Source organism: Ambystoma mexicanum, chromosome 1q (genome assembly GCF_040938575.1).
Source record: "Ambystoma mexicanum isolate Mex_15411 chromosome 1q, UKY_AmexF1_1, whole genome shotgun sequence".
Classification (NCBI taxonomy): domain Eukaryota; kingdom Metazoa; phylum Chordata; class Amphibia; order Caudata; family Ambystomatidae; genus Ambystoma; species Ambystoma mexicanum.
The window spans coordinates 1392657677-1392671114 of record NC_090922.1 but is presented as its reverse complement, the minus strand read 5'-3'; the positions used below and the strand labels follow the sequence as shown (position 1 = coordinate 1392671114).

The following is a 13438-nucleotide window of genomic DNA, read 5'->3' as shown; positions in this document are numbered from 1 at the left end:
TGTTTTGTGATGCTGGCTTCTTAGGAGGTCCCTGGGGGATCTCCCAGGGTCCCATCCCCACACTCACTTGCTTAACCCACAGTGCAGCTCCATTGGGGACTGCAACATATGGATTTTATTCAGAAAAGAGGGGTTCAAGGAGTTTGGAAACTACAGCTCATGGACCCACAACTGCAGGACTCTATAAACCGTATGCTGTCCACAGGCAGGAAGGTAGCTAGACAAGCTGTGATAGCTAGAATGTATGCCATAGATCTAATAATATTAATTTGCATTCTTTAGTGTTTCATGCCGAATTCCATTCTTATGAGCACTGAAATAATTACTATATATGTATGGTACTAGTTTATTCATCCTCTGAGAAATGAAAGGCTAAGTTGATTCCCCCTGCATGATTCAAACTAGCGCTGTACAGCCTGCCCACATGAGACCAGCACGTTACTCTTTAGCTATACACCCAGACTAGTTAGGGAATCGTGCAAGAGTTGGTCAGGTAGCTGGGGACTCAGAAGAAAGGACTCCTCTGTTTTTAAAATAGCAACCAGTAATTGTATAGGTAAAGTGCATGGTGCCGCATAGAAGTTTACTGCATCCTGAAACACAAAGGAATTGTAGCCTGAATAGCCTCAGACTATTCACATACTCTGCTCCCAACACACTGCTGTCACACCTCAGCAGGTCCAGTGCAAGCTTTCGGCTCTGACAGGATATAAAAAAGGGGCTAGGTAGAGTGAGGCTGTATACATTAGGAGACAGATAGTGATTATGGAGAATGGTGAGCAGAGCTGTCCAAGGGGGGAAGCAAGGGAGAGGTTGGAGTTGAGGAAGGAAGATGCAGTGGATCGGTGGAGGAGAAGGAGCAATTTGAGGGGGCAGATGTGGCCAACTGTAGGAGCTGGAGAAAAAATGCAAAATCCAGAGGCTGAAGGAAAACCTCCAGGAGGAGGGAGAGGGGAGAAGCAGGAGTGGGGTCATCAAGATGTGAAAGGGACTAAACTCTTGGCGTGAAGAGGACAGACCTCCCCATGGTTGACGAGGGGGAGTGAGTCCTAGAAGAAAGTCCAGAAGTATACAAGCCATTCATACACACATACATACAGGCCTTCAAGCCCAGTGACTCCTTAGCTGGTGGACATGGCTGGACCAAGGGCAGGAGTCCCAACAAGAAGCCGGTGTCCAAGGGAGGATTCAAGACAGCCTTGAGTTGAGAAATATGGCCCTTGTGAAACCAACAGGAAGGGAAAGGCTGAGTACCCTCTGGTTTGCCTGTTGAGGGTAGTTTTGATTGCCTGACCCCTATTGACCTTCACAAGTGTGCCAGGTGGGAGCACCTCGTAGTGGAGTGCAGGAGAACCAACACGTGAGTCCGATGACCATGACAACATCCAACGAAGCCCAGGAGCCATAAAGAAGATGTTTGAACACCATGATATCCCAGTAGTGAGTGATCATGTCAACCGCCAGAGAGAGGGAAGGACTGAGGACTGTGGCCCTAAATAAAGTGAAGAACCTTGTTAAATGCAGAACTTGCTTCTGTTCTTTCCCCTACCACATTTGGTGCTTTAGTTAACCTGCATCCCTTTGCTTCTTGATAAAAATAATGTGGTATAGAACTCAACTTGGTCTTGTTCTATGTTGATCATTTGTTCATCGCAACATTCAAAAGGAAGATGATATAGTAGAATATGGCGCACTGTCAGGCTTCAAAATAAACAAAACCAAATCCATCCTTTTTCCTCTCCACGAACCCACCCCGGACCAACAAATAGACCTTGAGCACCTCGGACTAACCATTGGAGGCCCAACATTAAGATACTTAGGGGTCAATCTAACCAGAAATATTGCACACCTATATGAAGCAAACTTTCCCCAACTCTGTGACGCCCTTAAAGTGGATCTCACTAAATGGAAACCCCTCACAATCTCCTGGATGAGACGTCTAAATGCTATCAAGATGGTGAGCCTCCCACGCTTCCTATACCCCTTTCAGGTCCTACCCATCACAGTCCCGGATCAATTCTTCAAACAAGTGAAAAAGGCAATATCCGAATTCTTATGGGAGGGAAAGGAACCAAGAATACCTTATGAAACCCTGATACTACCCAAGGAGCAAGGAGGGGTGGGCCTTCCAGATATCGAGCGATACTATCAGGCGGCACAACTAAGGATCCTTATCCCGCACCTACGAGACAGAAGGGACCTGCAATGGTTCCAATTGGACAACGACAATCTAACCCCTGCAACTCTCTCAGAATGGCTATGGGTCCCCAGACCAAAACTCACGAGAAGATCACGCAATCACCCAATACTGGGAACAATATGGAACATATGGAAGGAAGGGAAAGGAATGTCCGGCGTTACCACATGGCCTTCCCCTCTGAGCCATCTCTGGTCCCCAGGGATCAGAGAGGAAATTCCCGAACACGCCAGATATCAAGCTTGGTTTGATGCCAGACTTGAGAGGGTCGGCCAGCTGTGGAGAGATGATAAATTCATAATAATCACGGAGCTAGAAGAAGCCCTCCAACTGCATCCAATCCCGATCTTCCTGTATCTGCGATTGAAAGGCGTCTTATCGAAAAGGGAATGGAAAGCCAAAACACGATGAGAGCTCACGCCCTTTGAAAAAATCCTGGACACAACCAACACAAACAAAGGCTTGATAGTGAGCATACAGCGCCTTGTTTTGCAAAGAACGAACTCCGAGCCTCCGCCTCAAAGAAAGATGGGAAAAAGATTTCGGCAGAGAATTTGATCGGCAGGCATGGGACAGAATATGTGAAACGCCTTCCCGAATATCAATCGCAGCTCAATATAAGCTACATGCAATAAAGCTACTCCACAGATGGCAGTACGATCCACACAGGCTTTCCAAAATGTTTCAGACCACCAGCCCGAGATGCTGGCGACAATGCGGTATGGACGCCAACTACTGGCACATGTGGTGGGGCAGCCCCAAAGTTCGTATGTACTGGCAGGAAGTCCTAGGATGGATCAAACAGACGGTATTGAACGGGAGCCATCCCCCCTCCTGACACTTTTTGGTCTGGAAAAAGAGGATGAGGAATTGATCAGGATAAAGGGACTGGCATCCCCACTGCTATTGGCCGCGAGAGTGGGCCTGATCATCAATGGAAATCCTGACGTCTTCCAGTTAAAAAGGATTGGATAAAGATTGCAACAAACATTTACACAATGAAAATAATTACGGCAGCCCTCCACGACAGGAAGAAATCTGTTGCGACTTTGCCAACCACCACATTGCAGACATAGATAAGACCGACTCAATGCACCAAGGACTCTAGAAAGCACCCCATCCCAACACAAACTGAACATCACCCGACACGTTACCAGCCAACTAAGCCTGTCACAAACTCAGTCACAAACTCTAAACCTAAACAGACTAAATCAGTGATAAACGTCCCATCACGCGCTAAATGTAAGCAGAACACATGCCAACGAACTGCAAGAACTAGGGGCATAGTTTTGGGGAGGGAGGGGGAAGGGAGAGGGCTTAAAAAACAACATTCTATTAGGGTGGGAAAGTTATTTGTTATTAAAATGTTATCTTTGTCTAATGATGTTGTAACTAGATGCAATTCTGCGATCATAACACGCATCCATTTGTATGTTCTACTCCTATGTTTAAAAATCAATAAAACTTAAATTTTAAAAAAAAGAAGATGAGCAGAATGCTGTTCACAACAGATGCTACATATTTTTCCATCTACTTATGTTCATGTTTTATAGAGCAATGAGCATATCCCTTTAAAATCCCTCTAGGACATGTCCGCGATTAAATACCTATACAAACAAATGGAAGTATTAGTCAATGAATAGGGCTGAGAGCAGGCCTCGGAAGGAGGTATTTTGAGGCAAGTCTTCTAGATTCCAACCAGTTAGAGTGACTTCATGTTCGAGTGACTGGAGTGGCTTCGTATTGAACGAGGGCTATTGAAAGGCTGCTAAAATGTTAGAGAGAAAAGGGTTGGGGTGTGACAATTGGTTCTGGGCAGTAAGACTCCAGTCAGTAGCGAGGAAGAAGGCTCTTTTTAACATTTCAAAGTCTCGGCGTAAACAGATTTATTTTTCTGGTTCTCTGCAAGTACATTCAAGGGATTTTCACATCGGGCACGTGCCTATATTTAAGCAGTAAACCCTGAGCTGAGTGGGCATTACTGCTTCAGGTAATGCCCATGGGACCATAGTTACAGGCCCCGGGGCATTACCTGAAGCGGTAATGCTCCCCCCCCCCCACAGTGAGGATCCTATTGCTATTAGTACCCCGGCCTGTTGGACTGGGGTACAAATAGAATCTTTTCAGAAGCTGTGAAATGCTGACGGCATTTCACAAATAAAAAAAAGTCCCTTCTCCCTTTCCTTGGCGGCCATACGTGAACATTGAGAGAAGTGGAAGAAGTGCAGTTAGGGCTTTGTAACTACCCGCGAAGGCCAATGAGATCGCCTGTTACAATCTCATTGTCCCTCACCGGGGACTCTATTTTTAATGACCTACCTTAGACATTGAAAAGGATCATTTCAGTTATTGACCACCATCTGTGGGTCAAGTTTTACCTTTACCTCCCCTCTCACCCCCCTCTAGAAGTGCCTATCCAAAGGTGAGGTCCTGTTAGTCAGCCAATTAGACTCCAGTAACAACCTACACAATTGTACCAGAGGTAATGCATGTTTTACATGTTAGGAATTTGGTGTGTAAGGGTGCAGGAGTAAGTCTCACGCACAAAGGGGACATAGTTTTGGTTATAAACTTTTATTAAACAGAAAAATGGAAACACGGTCTTGCTGTCCCTAAACTACGTTGGGTTTCCCTGGTTTGTTTTATTTGCTTGTATAGCATGCCAAACCCACAGGTATCTGGGTGCTTTTCTTAGGAATAGGGTTACAATATTTATACACAATAATATACAAGATACAGAAATAGATGTGGTAGAATATACAGTAGAAAATAAAATATTGTACAGATATATACAAAGTGAAGGATATATACACCAAGTACAGGATCATAACTTAGTTTGTACCTTAGGTTGCGGAAGGGCTGAGCCGGCTCTTAGACGTGTCAAACGAAGCTATGAGCAGGTCGATAGGATAGCAGAGTCTAGTAATCTCTATAGTACAAAGTGGTTGTAGTACGAGTTGGCTTGTTTACAAGAACAGCCAAGTTTTTACTTTATTCTGGCATGAAAGGAACATAGAGTCATTCCTGACTGTCGGAGGTAATTTGTTCCACGTCTTAGCCGCTAGCACCGGAAAGCTGGTTCCCCCAGCTTTGCTGAGTTTGAATTTTGGAATGTTAAGGCAATAGGCATAGTTGGATCTAGTTGGTCTGGTGGTCTCTTTTCTAGCAAATTTGTCCATCTGTTATTTGGGAGCTTAATTGTTTAGGCATTTTTGAGTAATCATAAGCGTTCTAAAGGTGATCCTATCTTGGATAGGGAGCCAGTTAGTATTATGTTGGATTTGTGCAATGTGGTTGACCCAGGCAGCGGCTTTGGTAGAGAATGAGGCAGCTGTTGAGAGATGGTTAGATAGGATTTTGTGGTCGACTAGGTCGAACGCTGCCAACAAATCCAATAGGAGGAGGAGAGCAGGCTTTCCGTTGTCCCTTGCCTCATCCATTTGGATTTTCAGATCCAAGAGGGTGGTTTCTGTCCCATGTCTTGGTTGGAAGCTGGATTGTCTGAGGCCCAAAAGATTATTATTCTCGAGATGATTTTGGATCTGGACATATGCAGCCTTATCTAAAATGTTTAGGATGAAGGACACTGGTGATTGGTCTGAAATTAGTGGGAATATTGGGGATCAAGATTCATTTTTTTAATAAGGGGCATGACCCAAGTGTCTTTGAGATTTTTGGGAACGTTGCAGGAAGTGAAAGAGGCATTTATGAAGGAGGTGATAAAAGGTGCACATTCTTTGGCTCCTTCTTGCATGATGGTGGCAGGGCATATGTCTCCTTGGCATCTAGATGGCTTGAGACTTCTAATGATGGCCTTGACCGCTGTAGTGGTGATGGGGGTGAATTCAAAGATATTGTTTTGATTAGGGGGCATAGTGGATTGGGTGCTGAGATTGGGTAGTGTATTGCATGGGTTACTAATTTTGACAGTGGTGGACAAGCTAGTTCTTTTTGCTTCTATTTTTGCTTGAAGTAGAGAGATTTTGTTGAGTAGGGCCTTCTGGATGTTGGTACACCAGTGGACATCTTTCTTACAAGAGTCTGGAGGAATGATGGGGGATTCTAATTCTTTGAGGATAGTGAAGAGCTCCTTGGTGCTAGATTTGGCATTAGAGATTCTATTGTTGTAATTATCCCTTTTTGTTTCTAAGATGGCAGTTTTGTAGATGGAGGAGGTAGTTGCAAATTTGTCTTTGATTTGCGTAGATGGATTTTTTTTTTCCTTTTTCCAGGACACCTCTGCGTCTCTTTTACCTTTATGGGGTGTTTTCAGCTTGGTGATGAACCATTTATTCAGATGTGCTAAAGGTTTAGCTATCCTAAATTTAAGAGTTGCTAGTTGGTCTAAGCCCTTTATCAAATTCTGGTTATATAATTCTACCATAATGGCAGGATCATGGTTAGTGGTTGACTGATGATAGGTGATGGAATGGAGCAAAGGGAGTATGTTTTTAGTTAGGGCTGGTGGGGTTTGGAAATCCTTAGGTGACAGTTGTTTGGCGTCATGGATTTCAAAGGAGATAACCTTGTGGTCTGACCAAGCACAAGGCGTATTGGAAAGGATTTTCGTGTTGCAGTTAAAGTCTGCTATCCAGTCTAGGATTCTGCCCTTGCAGTGAGTAGGGTCAGATATCCGTAATGAGAATCCTAGTTCAGAAATAGTGTTTTGGATCGCTAAGGCATTGGAATCAGAGTTGTCATGTAGGCCAAGGTTCAGGCAGGATTTGCGAGCCAGATTTTGTGTGAGGAGGCCAGTTATGTCATCCTCAAAGGAAGAAAGTTGGCCCGATGGTCTATATAAGGTGTGGATAAGGAGCGTCCGCTCTGATGAGAGAGTGAGTTTCCTGCCTCAAGGAAAACCAATGAAAAGATCAGGGATGTCAAATAGTCTGTCGCTGTTGTCCATAATCCTTGCTTCTGACCCTAACACTGTTGAACAAGAGAAACGTAAAGAACTGATTCTTGAAAACCTAAAGCGGAGTGAAGAGAAATCCATGGGAAGGGAACCACCCTCTGGATCAAGGAACTGTATCCTCCTGGAACTTTTGTGTTGGAGTTGCACATTTCCTTTTGAACATATGTGCACTACTCTAGGCCAAAGACCTTTTCCCTTTTCACCTTAGAACTGATCTTTAGAATGTGAGGGCCTGAAAAGTACTTTTGACACAGGATGTTTTTGATTTGGACATTCTGATATCCGACAGTCCCTTCATTTTGTTTGAGGTTGGGAAACTCCTCTTAGTGTAGGGACAGAGCGGCATTTCCCAATCCCCATTTGTTTTGTCAAATGTTTATGGCCAAAACCATGAACCCCCTGTGGGTGCGTTTCATTCCTGACTCCTGACAATACCCACTGATCCCACTAGTTGCGCGAGTGATCAATTTTTTCAGACAGTATTGGTGCAAACTGATATCAGTGGCCCCTGCATGGTCAAGATAGTTCTGGTACTCGGACCTTCTTGCTTTCTCCTCAGCAACAATCAAGCTAGAACCTCACCAGGCTCTGCTATCCAGGAACCAGGGTGCAGTGTTTCACCACAACCCGGCCTCACTTATTCTGACGGCCTGACTACTGTATTCCTACACTTTGGGTCAATCCAGCTACCGCAGGACTGCCAAGACTTCCCAACTCAGGCTTCGGCTCCTTCTACTTTGGCATGTTACAAGAGTAAATGGAAGCGTTTTGCAGTTTGGTGCAAGAAACCTAAGCTTTGACCCCAAACCACCCAACCGCAAGACGTTCCCCTGTATTTGTTTTCCGTAGCCGATGCCGGGTTAGTGCATTCTTCCATAAAGGTGCACCTGGATGCCATCTCCTGGTACAATCACTAACCTAGCACCCCTTCCCTATGTGCTCAAGGTCAGTGAAGGAATTTTTAAAAGGCTTATTTAGGTCCTTTCTGCTGGTGTGGCGAACCAGCTCCAGCATGGGAACTTAACGTTGTCCTTTCCAGGATCATGAAATTACCTTTTGAGCATTTGCACAAGGCTTCTCTCAATCTAATCTATCGTGGAAAACTGCCTTCTTGGTGGCCATAACCTCTGCCACGAGGCTTGGTGAGATCAGGCATTTTCCTTCAAAACACCTTACCTGACTTTTCACAATTCCAAGGTCATCTTGCGCACTAACCCAGGTTATGCCTAAAGTACCATCCAGGTGCCACCTCAATGAGCCTGTTATATTGCCAGTATTCTTCGGCTCACCTACTTCACCGGCTGCGCGTTCATTGCACTCATTGGACATGGTGCATGCTCTCAAATACTACAACACCCGAACAAAGACGCTTTGTCACACTTCTGAACTGTTCGTAACTTTTGGTCTCATTGGTGCAGGAAGGGCACTATCCAAGCCTTCCATTTCCAGATGGATCTCGGCATGCATCTCCTTCTGCCATCAGCAGGCAGACAAACCTCTTCCTAGCAGACTCAGAGCACTTTCCACCAGAGCAGTGGCAGCCACTACTGCTTTCCTCTCTGGGACACTGCTGCTAGACATCTGTAGGGCAGCTACATGGAGAATGGTATACACATTTACCAAGTTCTACTGTGTCGACAGGGATTCTGTGGCAGAGTCCAAGGTTGGCCAGTCCATCGTTCAGAACTTGTTTGCGCGAGGTTAGTTGATCTAGTGGTATGTTTTTTGCTACTTTTGAGCTTGGCTCCACCCTTTTCTCATGGTTATATACTGCTTTGTAATTGTCTCACAGCATGTGACTCTATGAACGATCCAATTGTATCTATCATAGATTCACAAACGACCCTCCCGCGTAACCCTCTGGCTCTTCTTTGGCTCATAATGCCACTCTGGTGCACTTGTCAAAATCTGAAGATGGCCGACGGGGGTAGAGCTAAGGCAGCCTTTCCTATTGGTTGTGGGCAGTATGACCCAAAAGTGACTACTAGAGCACAAAAGTGACTGAAGGTTTCACTTTAATTTAAAACTGATCTAAGTTACTGAGGGTTCGTAGCCTGATGATGGGGAATATTCACAGCCTGCAAATCTATGACAGATACCAATGCTAGAGAACAGGAGTTACAGGTAAGTAACTTATTCCTTCCAGTGATGCGTATGACCTCCAGTACAGAGGATTGCTTTTGAATGGTTACGTGCTAAGACAAGCATCTAGGGGCAGTGCAAATGAGGATGGAAGTGGTGAGGCAGTGTACGGTTCGGTGGAGCCAGGTGGATAATGGAAGGTAGTGGAAGGGAATGATGTAAGGTGACTTGGCGACTACAAAAAGAAATGCATACCAAGCTATTATTGTATTGCCCGCCAATCTGTGTGATGAAGAAAACATGACCTGTTAGTCCTGGATCTGCAAAGGTTGAACAGTCTTCTGTGATATACATGTGCGCTTAGTAGTAGCTGGGGAGGGCGATGAGGAGACAGCTGAAATAGTTTTGTTCTCTAATGAGTTACATATTGAACAGGGTTCAGAAAAATTTGATCGATGAACACGAAAGTTGGGTTGGTGATGGGTTACATTGGGTAGTGGTGGCAGCTGAGTCAAGAAGTTAAACCGATGGATGTAATGATCCAGCTGGGCCTATATTTCTATGGGGAGGGAATGTTTTACGTAGGTAAGTGAAAGAGGACAATCTTTGGGTGTGAAGGATTGTTGCAAGATGGTTTGTTTAAGTGTGTTCAGCATCAGGCAGTGTAGAACCATTCATTGCCCAGGTGTGTGGCACAATCCGCTGTCTTGGGTCATGTACTACTAAACACCAGGGCTTTTCTGTTACTGTGATTTCCTTGTGGATCTCATCCCCACCAGGTTTAGAGAGGAGTGCTGATAATTGTAGTTTCTGCAAATAAGCGGGCCTTGTTTTTATTTCTGTGTAACTTGTTGAAACTCACCTTCCCATGTTTATGGTTGGATTTTGTATAGTGCTGCATGCTGCGTGGAGCCCTCTTAGGGCAAATGGCCCGGGATAATGGGGATGTGCATGGTAATTAAAAAGGAACACAAGTATGTTCAAGTTTTCAGGTTCTGTACTTTTGAAACCTCAGCGAGACTACCCTGGTAGTGGGGAAAGATGGGATAGGCTGATGAAGTAAGTGTCATAGGAGCTTGTACGCCAGATCTACAATGTTGATGCGTGAAGAAGGTTGATCATAGATGTTTGACTCGATCCCCATGCAGTTTTCACAGCTATGTAGAGGATGTTTCCTAGTAGTTATATCAGCATGAATGGAGTTAGGAGTCAGGAATTGAAGAATCAAGTACAGATTATGGAACCTATAAGTACACCATACAATTCCTAAACAACAACGTTCTGGATAATTCTAAGTACTTTGAAAGGAAGCATTGTTATCTATGAAATGACAGGATGTGGGATTACTCACTCACCAAAGTCCTAGTATGCTATGTCCTCAATAGATGTATTTATAGAGGATGCCTAGTTAAGAGCATCTTGCTTTGTATTTATGCATGCCATCTTTGTGTGCAATGAAATGTATTTATTGGAAATAAGCTTACCTTTCTATAACGTTTCATAATACATCTTGATTGTTTAAGTTGTGATTGCCACTGGTAGATGTATCGCAACCCATTGCAATTAAGGATGCATCTATTGTTCGTTTCCTGGCAGAGCTGTTGTGATGCGCTTACTTAGTACTTGGGGAAAGAGTCATAGGACCTGTGTGGAATGATTTAGCTGATACCAACCTCGTACATTTTATTTTGCTTGATTAGGATGAAGCTGGCAAGGGGCTATCCGATGAAGAGCTGCGCGCTGAAGTTGACACATTTATGTTCGAAGGGCACGATACAACAGCAAGTGGAATCTCCTGGATACTCTACTCCATGGCCAAGTATCCAGAGCATCAGGAGATGTGCAGGAAAGAGATTAAGGAGATCCTGGGTGACCGGGATACCGTGGAATGGTGAGATCTGCTCTTCGGTATCTTGGGTTTGCATTACTAAATTTAAACCGGTTTGACGAGGAAACCACATAGCACTTACATTGTCAAACAAGGATTCTGAGGTTCTCTTGGCAGAACGCTGCACTCGTGACACTACACTACATCACCGCAAACATGTGCTTTCTTTTCCAATTCTTCTGCAATTTATTCTACAGCAAACTAGATGTTGTCTGCAGTGGAACCCACTAAAGTGCCTCCTCTACTTGTTTGCAAAGCAATAACCTGCTTCTTGAAGTTAAGACGCACTCTCTAAAGCTACAAATACATTAACAGTAATAGGACCGTGTTTAATGATAGAAGCACATTGGCCTTCGTGTGGCAGCCAGTGTGGCCAAAAAGACCAGGAACTAGCTAGGTGGCAGGTGGGCAAAGTGCTCTGGATAATGGTGTTTAGTCCAAGGAAAAGAAGGCGGCCAGTGGAGTGTGCCCAAAACTCAAATTCTACTTGTCATCACCGCCTTCATTGGTGTAATAGGAGAAGGGAGAGAAAGATAATTTTGACTGCAATGTTTCATTAAATGGCTTAAAAGTGGTGCAAAAAAAACAGCAGCACACTTCATTGTATCGGGTGCAATGAGGTTGTGTAACCTTCCTGGTCATCTATAGGAGATAGCGCTTGCATGGGACGTAGACCTTCCTATTGCTGCCCAGTTAAGCTTTCTCAAAGTTGCCATCCTTTCCTCCATCCCCAGGATTCCTTTTCAAGCCAGAACCTCAGTTTTGCAATGTGCACCACGGTGATGGATTGCATATGTGCATTGACCATTTAAAGCCTTTGCAAACACAACTCCTCCTAGATGCCAAATTTCATTGCGATTGTTTCTCCTTTAACCTTGAGGCCTTATGTACTCCAGATGGTATTGAACTCGGGCACAGCAACCTACTGGTTTCTTCCCCCAAGCATTGAAAAATATTAACGCGTTCTAACATTTTACTTTTTGTTGTTTATTAGATAACAGGTCTTAAAGCCAAAGAAACCCTGCAAGCGCTCATATTTAATGCTAATTTACTTAGTAAACAAAAATAGAATATTGTCTCAAACATCAACCAATCTTGAAACCTTTTAGGCAACGACCATGCCCAGTCACCATTGCACAGACATCCTTCGACAGCTATACATTCATAGGATAGGATGGTTTAAAACATGTCAACTGAGTCACATTGGAGCAGGGCCACCAGGTAAAAGGCCAATAGCTCTTCCCACTGGTGACAGAGCACGTCTTTTCAGGGAGTGCCTTAAAAGTATGACTGAAGAACGTATGCGGTAAGACAAAGAAGCGGGTTTACAAGCAAATCCAATGTGTATGTGCAATCCACGGTATCTAAATTGATTGACATGAATCCGTATTCGTTACTAGTGGTATAGACCTCATCATTTTCTCATCTGTCCGCGCAAGACATAACCGTTAACAATTCAATTGGGGAAACCCTTGACCATCTGGGTGAGCTTACCTACACAGTCACAAACCAGACGTTTATCCGAATGAACTCTCAGGCAATGTCGCTGGTCCCACAAAATGTCTGTGCACTGCGAACGCACTCTTCCTCCTCAAGCTTTGAACGCAAGAGAGATGGAGGGATAGGGACATGTGAATCAGCTGGAGCAGATATACCCCAGAACAACCTGTCGTCTCAACTTCAGGTTGCCACGGTCATATGTCCTATGGGGCTACGAGCAGAGGTCCAGTCCCAAGATGATCATCTCCTCCTTCACACCATGCTTTTCTGGACCTATGCGGTCCCCAGGATGAACCTGAGGATAGTCTGTCTTTTGAAGAGGTTCAGTAGGAAAGCAATACCTCTGCTCTGTTCGTAATTTCTAGCATCCATTTGAGGAATTCCTCGCGTAGGAAGGAAGGGCACATTGCAAAGATGGTGGCCAGAGAAAGAAAATAATATACAGACCCAAAGGGAGACACTGACCTGGGGAAGGAATGTGCTGGCTTCACTACCATTTCCCAACACTGCCAAAGATCCACAGAAAGGGCCAGGCGCTGCTGGTAATTCCATGGATTTTTCACACTCCTGTCACAGCCACCCCCACCACCCCCTAATATTTCACACCACACGCTGTGCCAGGTTTTGGCATCAGCCCTTACTTTCTGTGTGGAATGACAGCATTGTAACGAGGCTAAAAGCAGAGGTAGGTGGATAAATGTCCAGGCTCCCATGCATCCGGTCTCTCTGAACCATTCCCACAATCCTAGTTCTGGACAGACCATCAGCTCTGCCCTACTGCTGTCAACCGTGATCGGTGGCGCATTGATTGCTAGTCTGACATGACTGTTAGAAATGGCTTCTGCTTACAAGAGCC

General features: G+C 44.7%; 1 protein-coding gene across 2 annotated transcripts in view; it reads left to right on the top strand.

The window, feature by feature from the left end:
- The window catches only part of LOC138548066 (cytochrome P450 4B1-like), a 252246-nt gene that overhangs the window by 171736 nt on the left and 67072 nt on the right, over nt 1–13438 (top strand). For both annotated transcript variants that reach the window (XR_011291897.1, XM_069642253.1), the window contains exon 8: nt 10895–11085. Coding sequence is in view for 1 of the 2 variants with exons in the window: in XM_069642253.1 (XP_069498354.1) it covers nt 10895–11085 (191 nt within the window). In the remaining variant the exon portion in view is untranslated. The remainder of the gene's footprint in view (nt 1–10894; nt 11086–13438) is intronic.